Source organism: Pseudozyma flocculosa, assembly GCF_000417875.1.
Source record: "Pseudozyma flocculosa PF-1 unplaced genomic scaffold scaffold00003, whole genome shotgun sequence".
NCBI classification, from domain to species: Eukaryota; Fungi; Basidiomycota; class Ustilaginomycetes; order Ustilaginales; family Ustilaginaceae; genus Pseudozyma; species Pseudozyma flocculosa.
The window spans coordinates 179,829-192,372 of record NW_006920871.1 but is presented as its reverse complement, the minus strand read 5'-3'; the positions used below and the strand labels follow the sequence as shown (position 1 = coordinate 192,372).

Genomic DNA, 12,544 nt, shown 5'->3' with positions numbered 1-12,544 from the left:
GGGCGAGCGGGCAGCAGACCTCTGGCCGTGTCGGCGCGCGAGTGTCGGGGCAGTCAGAAGTCGTCTAATTTCCGCCCACGCCGCCGTGGTGCGTGGCGGCGGGCGTTGTGGTGGCTACAGTTTTCGGCATGCAAGGTTTGGACGACGAAGCCTAGACGAGACGGTCACCGTTTCCCTCGGCCTCGGCGAGGAACTGCTTGATGAAGGCCTCCTCGTCGCTGCGAACCGGGGGCAGAATGCGTCGAGGGAGAAGGGAAAAGGGAGGAAGGGACCAGTCAGCCTCTCGTTTCTAGGCCCGCATCGTGGATTGTCTGGCTTGCTGAGGGCAATGGGCGGTGGCCGGACCACTGCCAGCGTGGGGAGACGCCAATGTGCAAAGGCAGTAGTCGGCGCCAGCCAAGCAGACACCTTTCCGCCAACACCGATGCGGGCGTCTCTTCCGTTTGAACTCTTCGTCCAGGTTGAGCCGGGAGAGGGGCCGGGGAGAGAAAGGCCGGGGAGGGCAACTCACGAGCTGCTGGCGTTGATCGGGGGCTCGGGGGCAGCGGCCTTCTTGGAGTCGGGCGAGGCGCCGCCGGCGGGGCTGGGCTGGCTGCTTCCGCCGGCCATCTTGGAGTAGCCGATGGCGGCGTAGGTGCCGAGGACGCCGAGGACGAGGTACTCGTTGAGGATCTTGGTGCCTGTGCCAGTGCAACAGACGCAAAGGGTGTCGAGAAGTGATGAGAGTGCAACGGGGAGAGGGAGGGGAGGGTCAGTATGGAGCTCGGTTGCTACTCTTGATCGATGGCGAGAGGGGACGAGATGATGACGAACCGGCGATGGTGTACGACATCTTGAAAGAGGTGCGTGTGGAAGGTGTAGGTGGTGGGCGGTAGTTGGGGTGATGGTGTGGAGGCAGGCAAGGTGCGATACGGGCGTGACGATGGAGCTTCCCGGGCGATGGACCAGGCCGAGCGGCGAGCGGGCGGGCGAGCAAAGGTGGACTGAGAGGGCCCTCTCTCGCCCGACCTTCTTGGCGGGCAAGCGGAGCGGGGCAGGGCCTGGCCAAGAGGCCGAGGGCAGCGGACCAGAACGGCGCCTCGACTCGATCACGCCCGGCCGTGCGGGCATCGCCGTCACTCGGACGATAGAAGAGGGCAGGCGGGCAGGCAGGCAGGCAGGCAGGCGAGTGAGCCCTAAATTGTCCTGAGCAGGCACCGCCGCCACCCTCTCCACCTGGCCAGGCCAGCCTGGCGGGCCTGAGCCACGCGCCCTCGTCTTCTTGGTTGCTTGGCTGCCAGGTGCGCGGTTGCCCGTACCTGCAGCACCCTTTCCTCGCACCTTTGCCGCCGCCTTTCCGTCTGCTTCTCGAGCTCAGCGCTGGTCACAACTTTGCCCACCACCCCCACGACTCGACTCGACCTGGCCGCGCAGAGAGCTGGCTCTTTGCCCTACCTTGGCGCCTTGCGCTCTCGACATAGCCCTTGCCTGCTCTTGACCTGCTCCTGCAACCCCCTGCCATGGACTCTTCGAACCGACCATCAGCACCCGCCTCGGCGTCGGCACAGGCGTCCCTGTCGTCGTCTTCCAGCACAGACTCGACCTACTCCCGCAACACCGCAACCCCTTCCTACCCCACCTACGAACCTCGCAACCGCCGAAAGAGTGTCCTCGCAAACGCAGCCACCGCCTCACCGACAACGGCCACCGCACCTTCGTTGTCCTCGCAGCCCTTTCCCTCAACGGCATCAAGCGGCGATGCCACCACCAGCGTCGGGGCCGCGGCCGGGGCCGGGGCCGGACCCAGCACCACCACCCACTCTCGCACCGCATCCCTCGTCGGTCGCAAGCCCCTCTCCCTTGAGAGCCAGTCCGTCACCAGCGCCAGCAGCCCAGTGACGCCCCGCCGCGGAAAGCGCATGAGCCTCAGCTACATCTCCTCCCCGCCGATCTCGGGCGCACATGCCGAACAGACCGCTTCCCCGTCCCTGTCGAGCGCAGGCGGCGATGGCGGCTCCTACTTTTCCCCTCGTTCGGTGGGCAGGACCAGCCGCTCTGGCAGCATGAGGCGGCCGTCGAACGCGGCTGCCGCCTCCGGCTCCGATACCAACGGCAACGCCTCGGGTGGCGCCGCCGCCGCTACCGATGGCGACGATGACTGGCTCATGTCCGACGACAACGAGGCGCCCTCCACCTCTGCAGCGGCTCGGCTCCAGTCGGGCGCCGGGAAGAGCATGGGCGAGAGGGATGCCGCCAAGGTCGAGTCGCAATTTCACGACGTGAGTGTGTCGCTGTCCGGGCCTCTGCGAGCACGCCGCGGCAATGTTGCAGCTCGGGAGGGCAGCCCGCTGACGGCCGCTCATAAACCTCTTTTCGACCCTGCAGATCGGCTACCGGGAGGGCATCACGGCGGGCAAGCTCAGCACGCTCCAGGCAGGCTTCGACCACGGCTTCAGCGAGGTAGGTGCTCCCATCGGCCGCGCCCTCGGACAGCTCCGAGGCCAGATCGATGTTCTCTCGACCATCATCCGCATGGGTACCGGCGGCGGCAGTGGCGGCAGTGGCGATCAGGAGGACGGAGGCGGCGCGGACGCGGACGCAGAACACGACGACGGCGACGACGACGGCCTCAATGGCAGTAGAGCGGCCTCGCCGTCGGCTGCATCTGGTCGAGCGGCCAGGGCTGGGACACGTCGGGGGAGAGCGAGGGCCCGGGGCGGGGCGGTTGGCCGGGCTCGTGCAGACGCCTCGCGCAACAAGCTTGCGTTCGCCTTCCTCCAGAGTGACGCCCTGCCTGCCGCTCAAGAGCTGCTACAGGCGCTTCGGCACGACGTTGAGCGAACCGGCCTCTCGCAGCTTGCTCCACCGGACTACGACGCGCTCGAACACGAAGCGTCCCACGCCGCCGAAGCCACGGGTCGCGAGCCCGAGCCGGTGCGCAGGGAGACGCCGGAAGAGGTCGCCGCGCGCGAGAGCATCCTTCCACGCCTGCAAGAGAGGCTACGACATGTGTACGATATGCTCGGACTCCAGATCGGCTGAGCCCGTGCTCTCTCCCTCCTGCCTGCCGGAGCCACCGTGAATGCAAAGCGATGGGCGACTGGCGACTGGCGTGCTCCATCCGAGCTGCGCCGCTCGGCCATACTCCGCCTTTTTGGACCGGCAGCTCACGGCTGACAATCGACCGACGCTTGCCTCTCCTCCTTTGCCGTCCATGCCCCCGCACAATCTTCATCGCTTGTGAACCCGCGCTCACTTGGCTGCTAGCCGGATCGACGCACGACGACACCGAGTGGCAAGAGAGCATCGTCGAACCTGTCGGTCAACGGCTCTGCGGCGTCTGACGCGGCGGCGGCACGGCGGAAGGAAGAGGGCGACACGGTCATGTCGGCCCACCGCGACCTGCTGACGGCCATTGCGGAAAAGGAGCGGAGATGCTTCGAGCTGAGAGAAGGTGAGGACAATCGGCCTGCTCGTGCGTCTGCGGCCAGCCTAATCGACGACGCTGATCGACAGTGCTTGCCCGTTGCCACCATCCTCGTCGACAGAGCTGCGGCTGGAGGAGCTGGAGCTGAAGAGGCTGCAGGAGTCCTGGCAGTCGACGGTACACCGCGAGCTTGCCTATTCGTCGGCCGCCTCGTCGACCACGTCGCCGACGGCCCACCGCCGTTCGATGAGCAGCAGCACGTTTTCGGAGCGCAGCCTGCGGTCCTCGCACACCCGCGGCGAGTCCAACGACAGCATCCCGCAGGCCGCCGCCGAGGCGTGGAACAGCATCTCGTCGAAGCTGCCCGGCAGCTTCAAAAACGGCCTGACCAACCTCTTTGAGCAGATGGCCGTCAACCCGAGCGAGCGCAGGGAGGTCGAGGGGCCACAGCCGCCGCCCGAAGTGCCCCAGAAGGGTGACAGGGACCGGGACGGCCTGGCGCCGCCCTCGTCGATGAAGTCGGCGGGCAACCACCTGACGATAGGCACGGGCCGGAGCCTCTCGGTGCTGGAAGAGGAGATGTCGGACAACGGCAGCGCGACGCCTGCCGCCCTCTCGCCGAGATCGCCGCTCGCGCCGATCCGCCATCTCGCAGATGGGTCAACAGCGCCGGCGGCTGCTGCTGCTGCGGCGGCTGCTGCGGATGCCGACCGCCATCGCCGGGAATCGCGAGGAAGCTCTGCTCACGGCACCCCGCCGCAAGCCCACCGAGGGTTCGGCGGCGAACTCATCGACGAGGCCGGCCCTCCGACGCCGCCCAAGACGGATCCGGGCTCGTCCAACACGCCATCGCGGTCGAGCCTCTGGCAGTCGAAGCGGAGCTCTGTGCTTGGCTCGCTCTCCAACCTGCAGAAGCAGGTGTTTCAGTCGCCCTCGTCGCCGTCTTCGCCCAAGCTTGGCAACGGCGAACGCCGCTCCTCGCGCAGCAGCCGCTCGTCGTCCGACGCCAACGGCACGCAGTCGCCCACGGCACCCTCGTCGAGCGGGTGGGGCCTGGGCGGCACGTGGGCCAAGAAGCTCAAGGAGGCGCGCGAGAACGCCAGCGACATGCTGCGCGAGGCGGAGAGGAAGCTGGGCAATGCCATGACAATCGACGAGCTGCTCGGCCTGCCGCCTTCGTCGTCTGGCTCCTCGATCGGCTCGAGCGACCGGGAGAGGAGCACGCTCGACCAGATATCGTCGTCGACGTCCCTCAGCTCGCTCGGCGGCGGCGGTGGTGGCGGCAGCGGCGGCGGCGGCGGGGGAAGCAACCGGGAGCGCGAGGCGGACTCGGCCAACCTGCTCTGGCGCAAGATGAACGCGTCCGACATGCAGCGCCACGACGAGCGGATGTCGACCTCGAGTCGGCCCGAAGACTCGCCGTGGTTCGCCGCGGCCGGCGGGCACGCCCGGAGGCGCTCGCTGCAGCGCAACTCGGCGAGCTACACGTCCTCGCCGCACCTCTCGCCCTCGATCGACCCGCGTCGCCTGAGCATCGCGTCGACGCAGAGCGCCAGCTCGGCCAATTCGGGCTCGGGCGAGCGTCGGCGCTCCGTCTCGCCCAACTCGCCGCGGGCGTTTGCAGATGGTGCCGCGTCGCCGCCCGCCCTCGGCGTCATGGGGAGCGGTATTCTGGGTCTCATCAGCCAGGCGTGGAGCCCGGAGGCGCGGGCGCAGGACGGCATCCAAGACGGTACCGGTGCCGCCGAGTCGGGCGAGGCCGCCGGGTACCTCAATGTCGGTTTGGGTGCGGACCAGCGTCGACGGCGCACGAGCGGCAATACGCTCTCGCCCCACTCTGCCGCCGCCGAGCGACGCACGTCGATGCTAAGCGAGATCGGAGACCGTATGGGCAACAACGACGCCAAGGCCGCCAGTCCGAGCCTGAGCGGTGGCGGGCAGGCGTGGGAGTGGGGCTCGGACGGGTGGGGCGAAGCCATCAGCCCAAACCGACACACGCCCTCGCCCCGACTCGACCCTGGCCCCGACGGCGGCGGCGGCGGCGGCGGCGGTGGCGGCGGCATCCGACTTTCCCTCATCGACGTCGATGACGAACGCAAGCACCTGCCCCCCTCCTCGGCCTCGGCCCCGGGCGAGGGCGAGCGCGAGGGCGAGGCGACAACCAACCTCTTTCCGCCTCTGACGCCGACGCTGACCTCTTCGTCGCCCCCCGCCGAGAGCCAGAGCGCGACGCCCCGACAGGATACACGGCAAAACTGGATCTAGACACACACGGGGACGGCCTCAGAGGGTCGACACGGGTCGACACCGCATGCTCTTCCCCGATACTTCTTTCACGACAGGACAACGACTTTCATGGGTTCCTCAGAGGGCGGGCATGGCGCCCCAGGTCGTCATTGTGGCAGACTTCGCTGCTGCTGCTGCTGCTGGCAGAGGCGCATGCCCGAGATGATGGATCGATCGATCGATGGGAGGGGGCGGACGCGATACGGGTGGCAATGCTCAATCTGCTTACGGCGCGACCGGCACCGAATGCAAATCTGCTCCTTGCTTTCGAGCTCGAGATCCAGCGTCCCCGACATGACCCTGGGGCGGCACGGGGTATGCTGGCGCTTGATGCAGTGCGATGGGGGCCCTTGGCGATGCCTAGCCCTGGGTTGGGTGTGCCGATGACGGCGGGTGATCTGCGCGGGCGTTCGGGCGGCCCGCTCAAAGCTTGTCGGGGAGGATCATGGGACCCTCGATCTCGTCCCTCTTTTCCTTGCCCTGCAGCGCCTCGACGATGGCGAGGGCGAACGCAAACGCCGTGCCGGGTCCGCGGCTGGTGAGTGAGAGGGGTTCCGACAGCGGCGCAAGGGTGGCCTGGTCAGCAGCAAGGTCGAGCTCGCCCATGTCAAGGCGGGGAGCCGTGGCTGGGTGACTTTACCTGGTGATGAGGTTGTCGGCTGCAAGCAAGCAAGCAAGAGGGACGACGGCGAGACTGGTCAGCGCCGTGTGCTTCATCTGTGGCGAGCCTTGCCTGGTCGTCACGTACCGATCACGACTCGATCCTCGCGGTAGGTGTAGTCTGCTCGAAGTGCACGCGGGCGAGGCGCAGTCAGGGTCAGGGTCGGAGTAGAGGAGGTCAGCAGAGAGAGGGTCCGACCACGATGGCAGCCAAAAGCTCACCCTTGACGAGCTGATCCTTGACCGAAGGGTGGCTGGTGATGTCGTTGTCGGTGCCGATCTTGGCCTTGAGGGCAGCGAGGGAGCCTGCGGCAAGGGGGCGCGAGGGGAGATGCTCGAGTGGTCAGACGTCGGTCAGTCGCCGATCGTTGCACGGGGCGCGCCCGGCAGCGACAACGTACCTGCGCAGATGCAAGCGACAATCTTGCCCCTGCCGTACATGGCGTTGATGAGCTGCTGTACGTCCGAGTTGTTGGCGATGGTGTTTGCGCCGGGCCCGCCGCCGGGGACGATGATGGCGTCGTAGTCGAGGGCCTTGCCGCCCTCGAGGTCGGGCAGGCGGAGGTCGGGCACGATCTTGACGCCGCGGGTGCACTCGACGTACTTTGCGCCGTGCGGATCCGTGGGGCTGGTCTGCGAGGAGCCGACGAGGGCCGACTGGACCTTGACGCCGCCGCGGACGAGGATGTCGTAGGTGATGGTGTACTCCATCTCCTCGGTGCCCTGGGCGATGAGGATCAGGGCGGACGGCATTGTGGGCAGTGGTCGTGGTTGGAGTAGGGGTGGGCCTTGATTTGTTGCGGATGGCGCGGGTCGGTGCAGTGGCGGTGGTGGGAAGAGGAGAGAGATAAGGGGCAGGGCTGGGGGGTTGCCTTCGGGGACAGGCTAGGCCAGGCTAGACGAGGCCAGGCCGGACCAGGGATGGCTAGACGAGGCGCCCCGTGCGCGCTGCGCCGTCCACTCACCTCGAGCCAAGTGGAGGCCGGGGGCTGACCCATCCCGGCCGATAGACATCCCTAGTCGGAGCGGAGAGGGGAGGCGTCAGCCCAACCCCCTTCAGCGCAGCAGCGCCGGCCCTTCCCACCCGCCTACCATCGCCGCCGCCACCACCCCCACTGCCGCCACTTTGCCCACCTTTTTCTCGCGAACAGGTGATCGCCCTCGGCTTGCGAAGCTCTTCGTCGCGGGACGCTACAGCACAGCACGAGCACGGCATCGCACGCTCTCTGGCTTCGCTGAGCTGGGCACCTGCAGCAGCCAAACCGAGCACAGCCTTAGCCCCTCGTTTGCTCCGATCCGACTCGTCGTGCAACCACGACCCAGCCTTTGGGGCTTGCATCTGAGCGGCATCTCGCCCGCCCGTCCGCCCGCCCGCCCGCCTGCCTGCCTGCCTGCCTTCCGGCGCTACCTGACGAGCCCGTGCAACGACTTCCGCAATGGCCACCCGAAGCCAGTACTATGAGCTGTACCGCCGAAGCAGGTGAGGCGCAATTCGGTCCTTGCATCTCTCTCCGCTGCCAAAGATCCGCCCTACTGATCCAGCTGTGATGACGACGACGACGACGATGGTGATCGCCTACGCCTGCCCGGCCACAGCATCGGCATGCAGCTCACCGATGCCCTCGACGAGCTGATCCAGTCTGGCCACGTCAACCCCGTGCTCGCCATGCGCGTCCTCAACGAGTTTGACAAGGCCATCGCATCCAACCTCTCCAAGAACGTAAAGGCAAAGAGCCAGCTCAAGGTGAGCCGCCGCATCGTCGAGCGAGTGGGTGAATGCCCGCGGTGAGCGTGCCTCTGACCGACCGACCGTGCCCGACTCTGCTCGACGTCTACTTGTTTGGCATCGGCAGGGCCACCTGCGCGACTACCGCCTGTGCGACGAGGTGTGGACCTTCCGCGTGCAGAACGCCACGCTCAAGCTCGACAACTCCGAGATCCTCGACGTCGAAAAGGTCAAGATTGTCGCGTGCAAGATGGCCGAGGGCACCGGCAAGTGATCCTCTTTCTCTCTCCGACATGGCACACGGCGTGGTGGTCGGTCCGCGCCGAGAGCGATGCATCCCTCCTCGGGCGGATACGAAGGATGGGCTGGGAGCGGTTAAAGACGGTGGTGTGGCTGGGCCGGTGGTGGTAGGTCGGTGGGTCAGACAGACCGCAGACACAGCGAGCCAGCCTCCGGGCGAAAAGGGCGATGAATTTACGAGGGAAATCGCACACCGCTGTGGTCTCCACTCTTCTGCGTCTGGCTTGCTCGTCGAATCGTCAGAGCCGACCTGCTTTGTACAAGCCCGAACGCCGACTTCTCGAGCTTGATACGTTGGACACGCGAAGACCGTGCACGGCCGACGTCTGCCCTCCTCGCCGTAGCCCGTCTTTGCAGTTCCCTCTCCTCGCACATCGAGACCATCTGCCCTTATCCGCGATGAGCGGGCCACGCGCTGCTGGGGTGCACAGATACCCTTATCCTGCGCGGCTGTCCCTTGACAAGACTCGGAAGGCGAGCAAACAGGCAGGCCGAGGGATCGCTGGATATGTTCGAGAGTCCGTCTGCCGGCGGCAGGTCGACGAGGTCGATGCGGCAGGCCAGGCCACACCAGCAGGCAGGCCAGGCCAGGCCAGGCTGGGCCAAGCTGGGCTAGGCTGATCCGGACCCGCAGGATCGGGGGACCTGCTCATTTGAATTTTCCATCGGGCTGTGGCTGTCGGCTTGGGCCTGCGGGTGCTGCGGGGCGAGCTGCATGCCGGCTGTCAGGAAGGGTTGAGCCCTGACCTGACGTGGCTGGCTCGCTGGCTCGCTGGCCGACGGCAAGCAGCACAGACAGCCACAGCCACAGCGACAGCGACAGCTGCAAGGCTCATTCCACTTCCTGTTTCTCTCTCTCTCCCTCGTCTCTCTCGCTCTCTCTCCCTTGGCCCCCTCTTACCTTCCATCGCCTTCAGATCGACGCCCCCTGTACCGCCGGGCTTGCTGGCTGGCCCCTCTGCACCTTGGCCCCTCTTTTGCTCGCCATCGTACAGGGCCCTACCGCCCGCGCCGCCGCCGTTGCCGGCAATACACATGCCTCTTCGCCTCGTTCCACCCAACCTTAGCGACCCTTGCCTGCATCGATGCTGGTTGCAATCGCTCGCACCGCGTCGAGGCCTTCCGCGACCGCTTGATCCGCCTGCTTGCTTGCTCCTGCTTTGCTCCAAATCGACCTCGAATCCGGGCTCGACCTCGACTCGGATGTTGCCAAGCCCCGAGCTGCTCGCCCGTGATGCCGAAACCTGTGCCGACATTCGGGTAGACATAGGCCAGGCTCTCGACCGAGGCCGGGGCCACCTTGCCCTTGTTTGTCGCTCCCTGACCAGACAAGAGATGGCGAGCGAGCTGGAAGGAAGCTCTGCGGCCCAATTGGTCGCATGAAAGGTTCGGGATGGCAAAGCATCGTGCGACGGACGCTAACCCGCTGCGATGCTCGACGCAACCCCTGCTTACCCTCCCCTATACCGGCGCCCCCTCCTGCAAGCAGAGCCCATACCTCTGCCCTTCGACCCGGACGGCTGCAGTGGCAGGCACTCGAGGGGGGGCCCTCTTCCTCCCCCGCCCCCTCTTCTGCTTCTTAGCACATGCCGCTCCCGCCTGGAATCTCCGCCAGAACTGAAAGCGCGCGATCCACCATCACCTGTCAGGGTTGGCACTCTTTCCGCTGCTGCGTGCAGGCCGGCGTTTTGGCGGGCTCGCGACCCGCACACGTTGGACAAAAGGCTAGGATCAGCATCCTCTGCGTTCATGAGGGCGCGCATTCGGCTGCGTCGAGCTCCACGGCCAGGAATGCCACTGGCGGCCTTAGCTTGCAGAGAGGCACGAGGCCTTCCCCCCTCTCTCCCTGTCTCCCCGTTCTCCCGCTCCACCGATGCCGTCAACAGCGGTGGCGAAGGCAGCCGCGAGCAAGGCGGCGGCGGCGGCGGGTGGCCCATCGATCCTCGTCCGCCGTCCGTCCGTGCCCCTGCGCCTGCGCCTGCCGCTCTTGGTCCCCTCGCACGCGCAGGCCGTCGATCTCAACCCCTCGCCCTGCCTGTTGATCCGTCTTGCTGATGGCGCCCAAACAACAAAACGACTACCGCCCTCTGCGCTTTCCAGATGACGAGGCCAACCACGGCCTGTCCTGACGGTTGACCTCCCTCACTTGTCTCCTCTCTGACCCATCATCTCCATCTTTCCTTGCTTCCACATCATCGCCATCTTGTCCCAACCATCAGGCCCGGTCCCATATCCCTCTCCGCCGACCGCCATCCACATTGCGCTGTCTCAGATCTCGTCAGCCGGGCCGCAATTCGCTCTCACCTCGCGGACCGTCGCTGCCGCCTCCCCGCGAATACCCACGCACGCCTGCTCGCCACCTTCGACAGACGCGACCCACCGCGAAGCGCAACGGGACCTCGCCAGCTTCGAAGCTCGCGAACACCTCGGGCGTCGATACCTCGCCAGCCTCTCGCACGCGCTTCTTTTGCTTCCTGACCCCGTCTCGTCGTCACCCTCTTGACACCGCTGCCGCCGCCCCACGAGCTCGCGGGCACGAGGCAAGATGCCCAGGATCCCAGTCCGCGTGGAGCCGTATAGCTCGCCGTCACGACAGCACCGGCACTACAAGAACAAGCGCGACCAGGTGCTGAGGGCGCTGGGCAAGGCCGCCTACATCAATGGCAGCCACTTTGCCATCATGTGGGTCTCGGCACGCGGCGACGTCGAGACCTACGCCAGCGAGGCGCTCCAGAGCCGGCTCGACGACTGGTTCGTGAAGGGGGGCATCGCCGAAGAGGCAAAAGACCTCGTCACGGGCACGACCAACCACAGCGAGGCAAGCCCGTCCAACGAGGGCGAGTCGAGCGGCCTCCGGCGCGGGGAGCTTTCCGACGGCGGTGAAGACGACGACGACGAACAGTACGAGGACGACGACTCGCCGGATCAGCGCGCCTCCCCGTCGCCGGAACGGCATGCCTTCCAGCTGTCGGCAACAGCCAGCGACGACCCTTTCCTCGACAGCAGCAGCACCGCGGGGAAACGGTCTGCCGCTGGCTCGTCGAAGCTCGAGAGGGCCTTCCGGTCGCACCGCAAGGCCATTGCACCGCTCGATACGGGCATGGCCAACAACCTCTACCTGCGTTCAAAGGAAGGCGCCAACGACGGCGGCGAGGGCGCCACCAACACGCGCCGCGGGTCGCTGGCCGTCGCCACCGCCAACCTCGGCGAGCTTGCCCAGCCGCCCAAGTCTGCCCCGCTGCCGTCCAACGAGTTCCGCGACGCGCTGCTGAGCGGGCCGCGCACCTCGACGCCGCACCAGTCTCGACTGGGTCTGTCTCGCACTGCCTCCAACAGCCACCCGCCGCAGTTTGAGATCCGCCTCGAGAACGAGGCGTCGCGAACCGCCTTTCTCGAGCTGCGCTTCGGCCAGCTGCAGCAGGGCGTGTGCAAGACGGTGGCCAAAGCCTGGATCAAGATCATCGAGCCCAAAAAGCAGACGCGGTGCCCGTACAACAAGGGCGAGGAGGGCAAGCCGAGCTGGTGGCCCGACGGCGTCCGACACAAGGAGCCCGACCATCTGATGAAGCCAGAGAGGCACTCGCTGCTGCTCACCATCCTGCGGTCGCCCAAGGTGCAGGTGGCGCGCCTCCAGCTGGCCACGGCCGAGGTGGTGGCGCTCATCAAGGCCGACAAGGTCAGCCTGCTGATGGACGTGTACCGCATCGCCAGGGAGGAGGAAAAGATGCGCGAGGCAAAGGTCGACATGGACACGCCCATGACGGTGGGCGTCTCGACGCTCGACGGCTGGTCGGAGTCGGAGCAGGGCCCCACGTCGGACGGCCTGCACATTGCGCGCTCCGTCTCGCCCGAGCCCAATGAAAAGGCCAGCGTCGGCATCTCGGCCAGGAAGCGCACGCTGGCCCAGACGACCATGGCGCGCTCCGCATCCACCTCGGCCGTGTCCGCCAACAAGCGCCGCTCGATCGCGGTGCCGAGCGATGCGGCTGGCCCACAGGTGCCGGGACGGGGTGGGGAGACGATGGCGCGGACGGCCTCGGCCTCCAACCTCAGCACCAGCGCTTGGTCCGCCGACGATGCGGACCAGGAAGCCCTGAGGCAGCAGCACCAGCACCAGCAGCAGCAACAACAGCACCAGCAGCAGCAGCAACAGCAGCAGCAGCAGG

The 12,544-nt window shown here is 66.8% G+C and overlaps 7 protein-coding genes across 7 annotated transcripts in view; 5 read left to right on the top strand and 2 right to left on the bottom strand.

The window, feature by feature from the left end:
* Positions 1-151: 151 nt before the first annotated feature.
* On the bottom strand, positions 152-832 carry PFL1_01190 (uncharacterized protein; the record flags this gene model as incomplete). The annotated part of the gene is made up of 3 exons (XM_007878693.1): positions 152-218; positions 512-680; positions 814-832. The coding sequence occupies 3 exons, from the start codon at positions 830-832 to the stop codon at positions 152-154; spliced, it is 255 nt and encodes an 84-aa protein (XP_007876884.1).
* Positions 833-1,499: 667 nt separating this feature from the next.
* On the top strand, positions 1,500-3,021 carry PFL1_01189 (uncharacterized protein; the record flags this gene model as incomplete). Its single annotated transcript, XM_007878692.1, has 2 exons — positions 1,500-2,258; positions 2,365-3,021. The coding sequence occupies 2 exons, from the start codon at positions 1,500-1,502 to the stop codon at positions 3,019-3,021; spliced, it is 1,416 nt and encodes a 471-aa protein (XP_007876883.1).
* A 342-nt stretch (positions 3,022-3,363) lies between these two features.
* PFL1_01188 (uncharacterized protein) lies at positions 3,364-5,671 on the top strand (the record flags this gene model as incomplete). Its single annotated transcript, XM_007878691.1, has 2 exons — positions 3,364-3,433; positions 3,528-5,671. 2 exons carry the CDS (start codon positions 3,364-3,366, stop codon positions 5,669-5,671), a joined length of 2,214 nt encoding a protein of 737 aa, XP_007876882.1.
* Positions 5,672-6,115: 444 nt separating this feature from the next.
* On the bottom strand, positions 6,116-7,105 carry PFL1_01187 (uncharacterized protein; the record flags this gene model as incomplete). The annotated part of the gene is made up of 5 exons (XM_007878690.1): positions 6,116-6,227; positions 6,333-6,351; positions 6,441-6,473; positions 6,575-6,658; positions 6,754-7,105. 5 exons carry the CDS (start codon positions 7,103-7,105, stop codon positions 6,116-6,118), a joined length of 600 nt encoding a protein of 199 aa, XP_007876881.1.
* A 683-nt stretch (positions 7,106-7,788) lies between these two features.
* Positions 7,789-8,352, top strand: PFL1_01186 (uncharacterized protein; the record flags this gene model as incomplete). Its single annotated transcript, XM_007878689.1, has 3 exons — positions 7,789-7,832; positions 7,949-8,096; positions 8,206-8,352. 3 exons carry the CDS (start codon positions 7,789-7,791, stop codon positions 8,350-8,352), a joined length of 339 nt encoding a protein of 112 aa, XP_007876880.1.
* Positions 8,353-9,809: 1,457 nt separating this feature from the next.
* PFL1_01185 (uncharacterized protein) lies at positions 9,810-10,433 on the top strand (the record flags this gene model as incomplete). Its single annotated transcript, XM_007878688.1, has 1 exon — positions 9,810-10,433. The coding sequence occupies one exon, from the start codon at positions 9,810-9,812 to the stop codon at positions 10,431-10,433; it is 624 nt and encodes a 207-aa protein (XP_007876879.1).
* A 490-nt stretch (positions 10,434-10,923) lies between these two features.
* PFL1_01184 (uncharacterized protein) overlaps positions 10,924-12,544 on the top strand; it is a gene marked incomplete at both ends in the record, with an annotated part of 2,585 nt that continues 964 nt past the window's right edge. The window contains one exon of the mRNA XM_007878687.1: positions 10,924-12,443. Coding sequence (XP_007876878.1) covers positions 10,924-12,443 — 1,520 coding nt within the window. The remainder of the gene's footprint in view (positions 12,444-12,544) is intronic.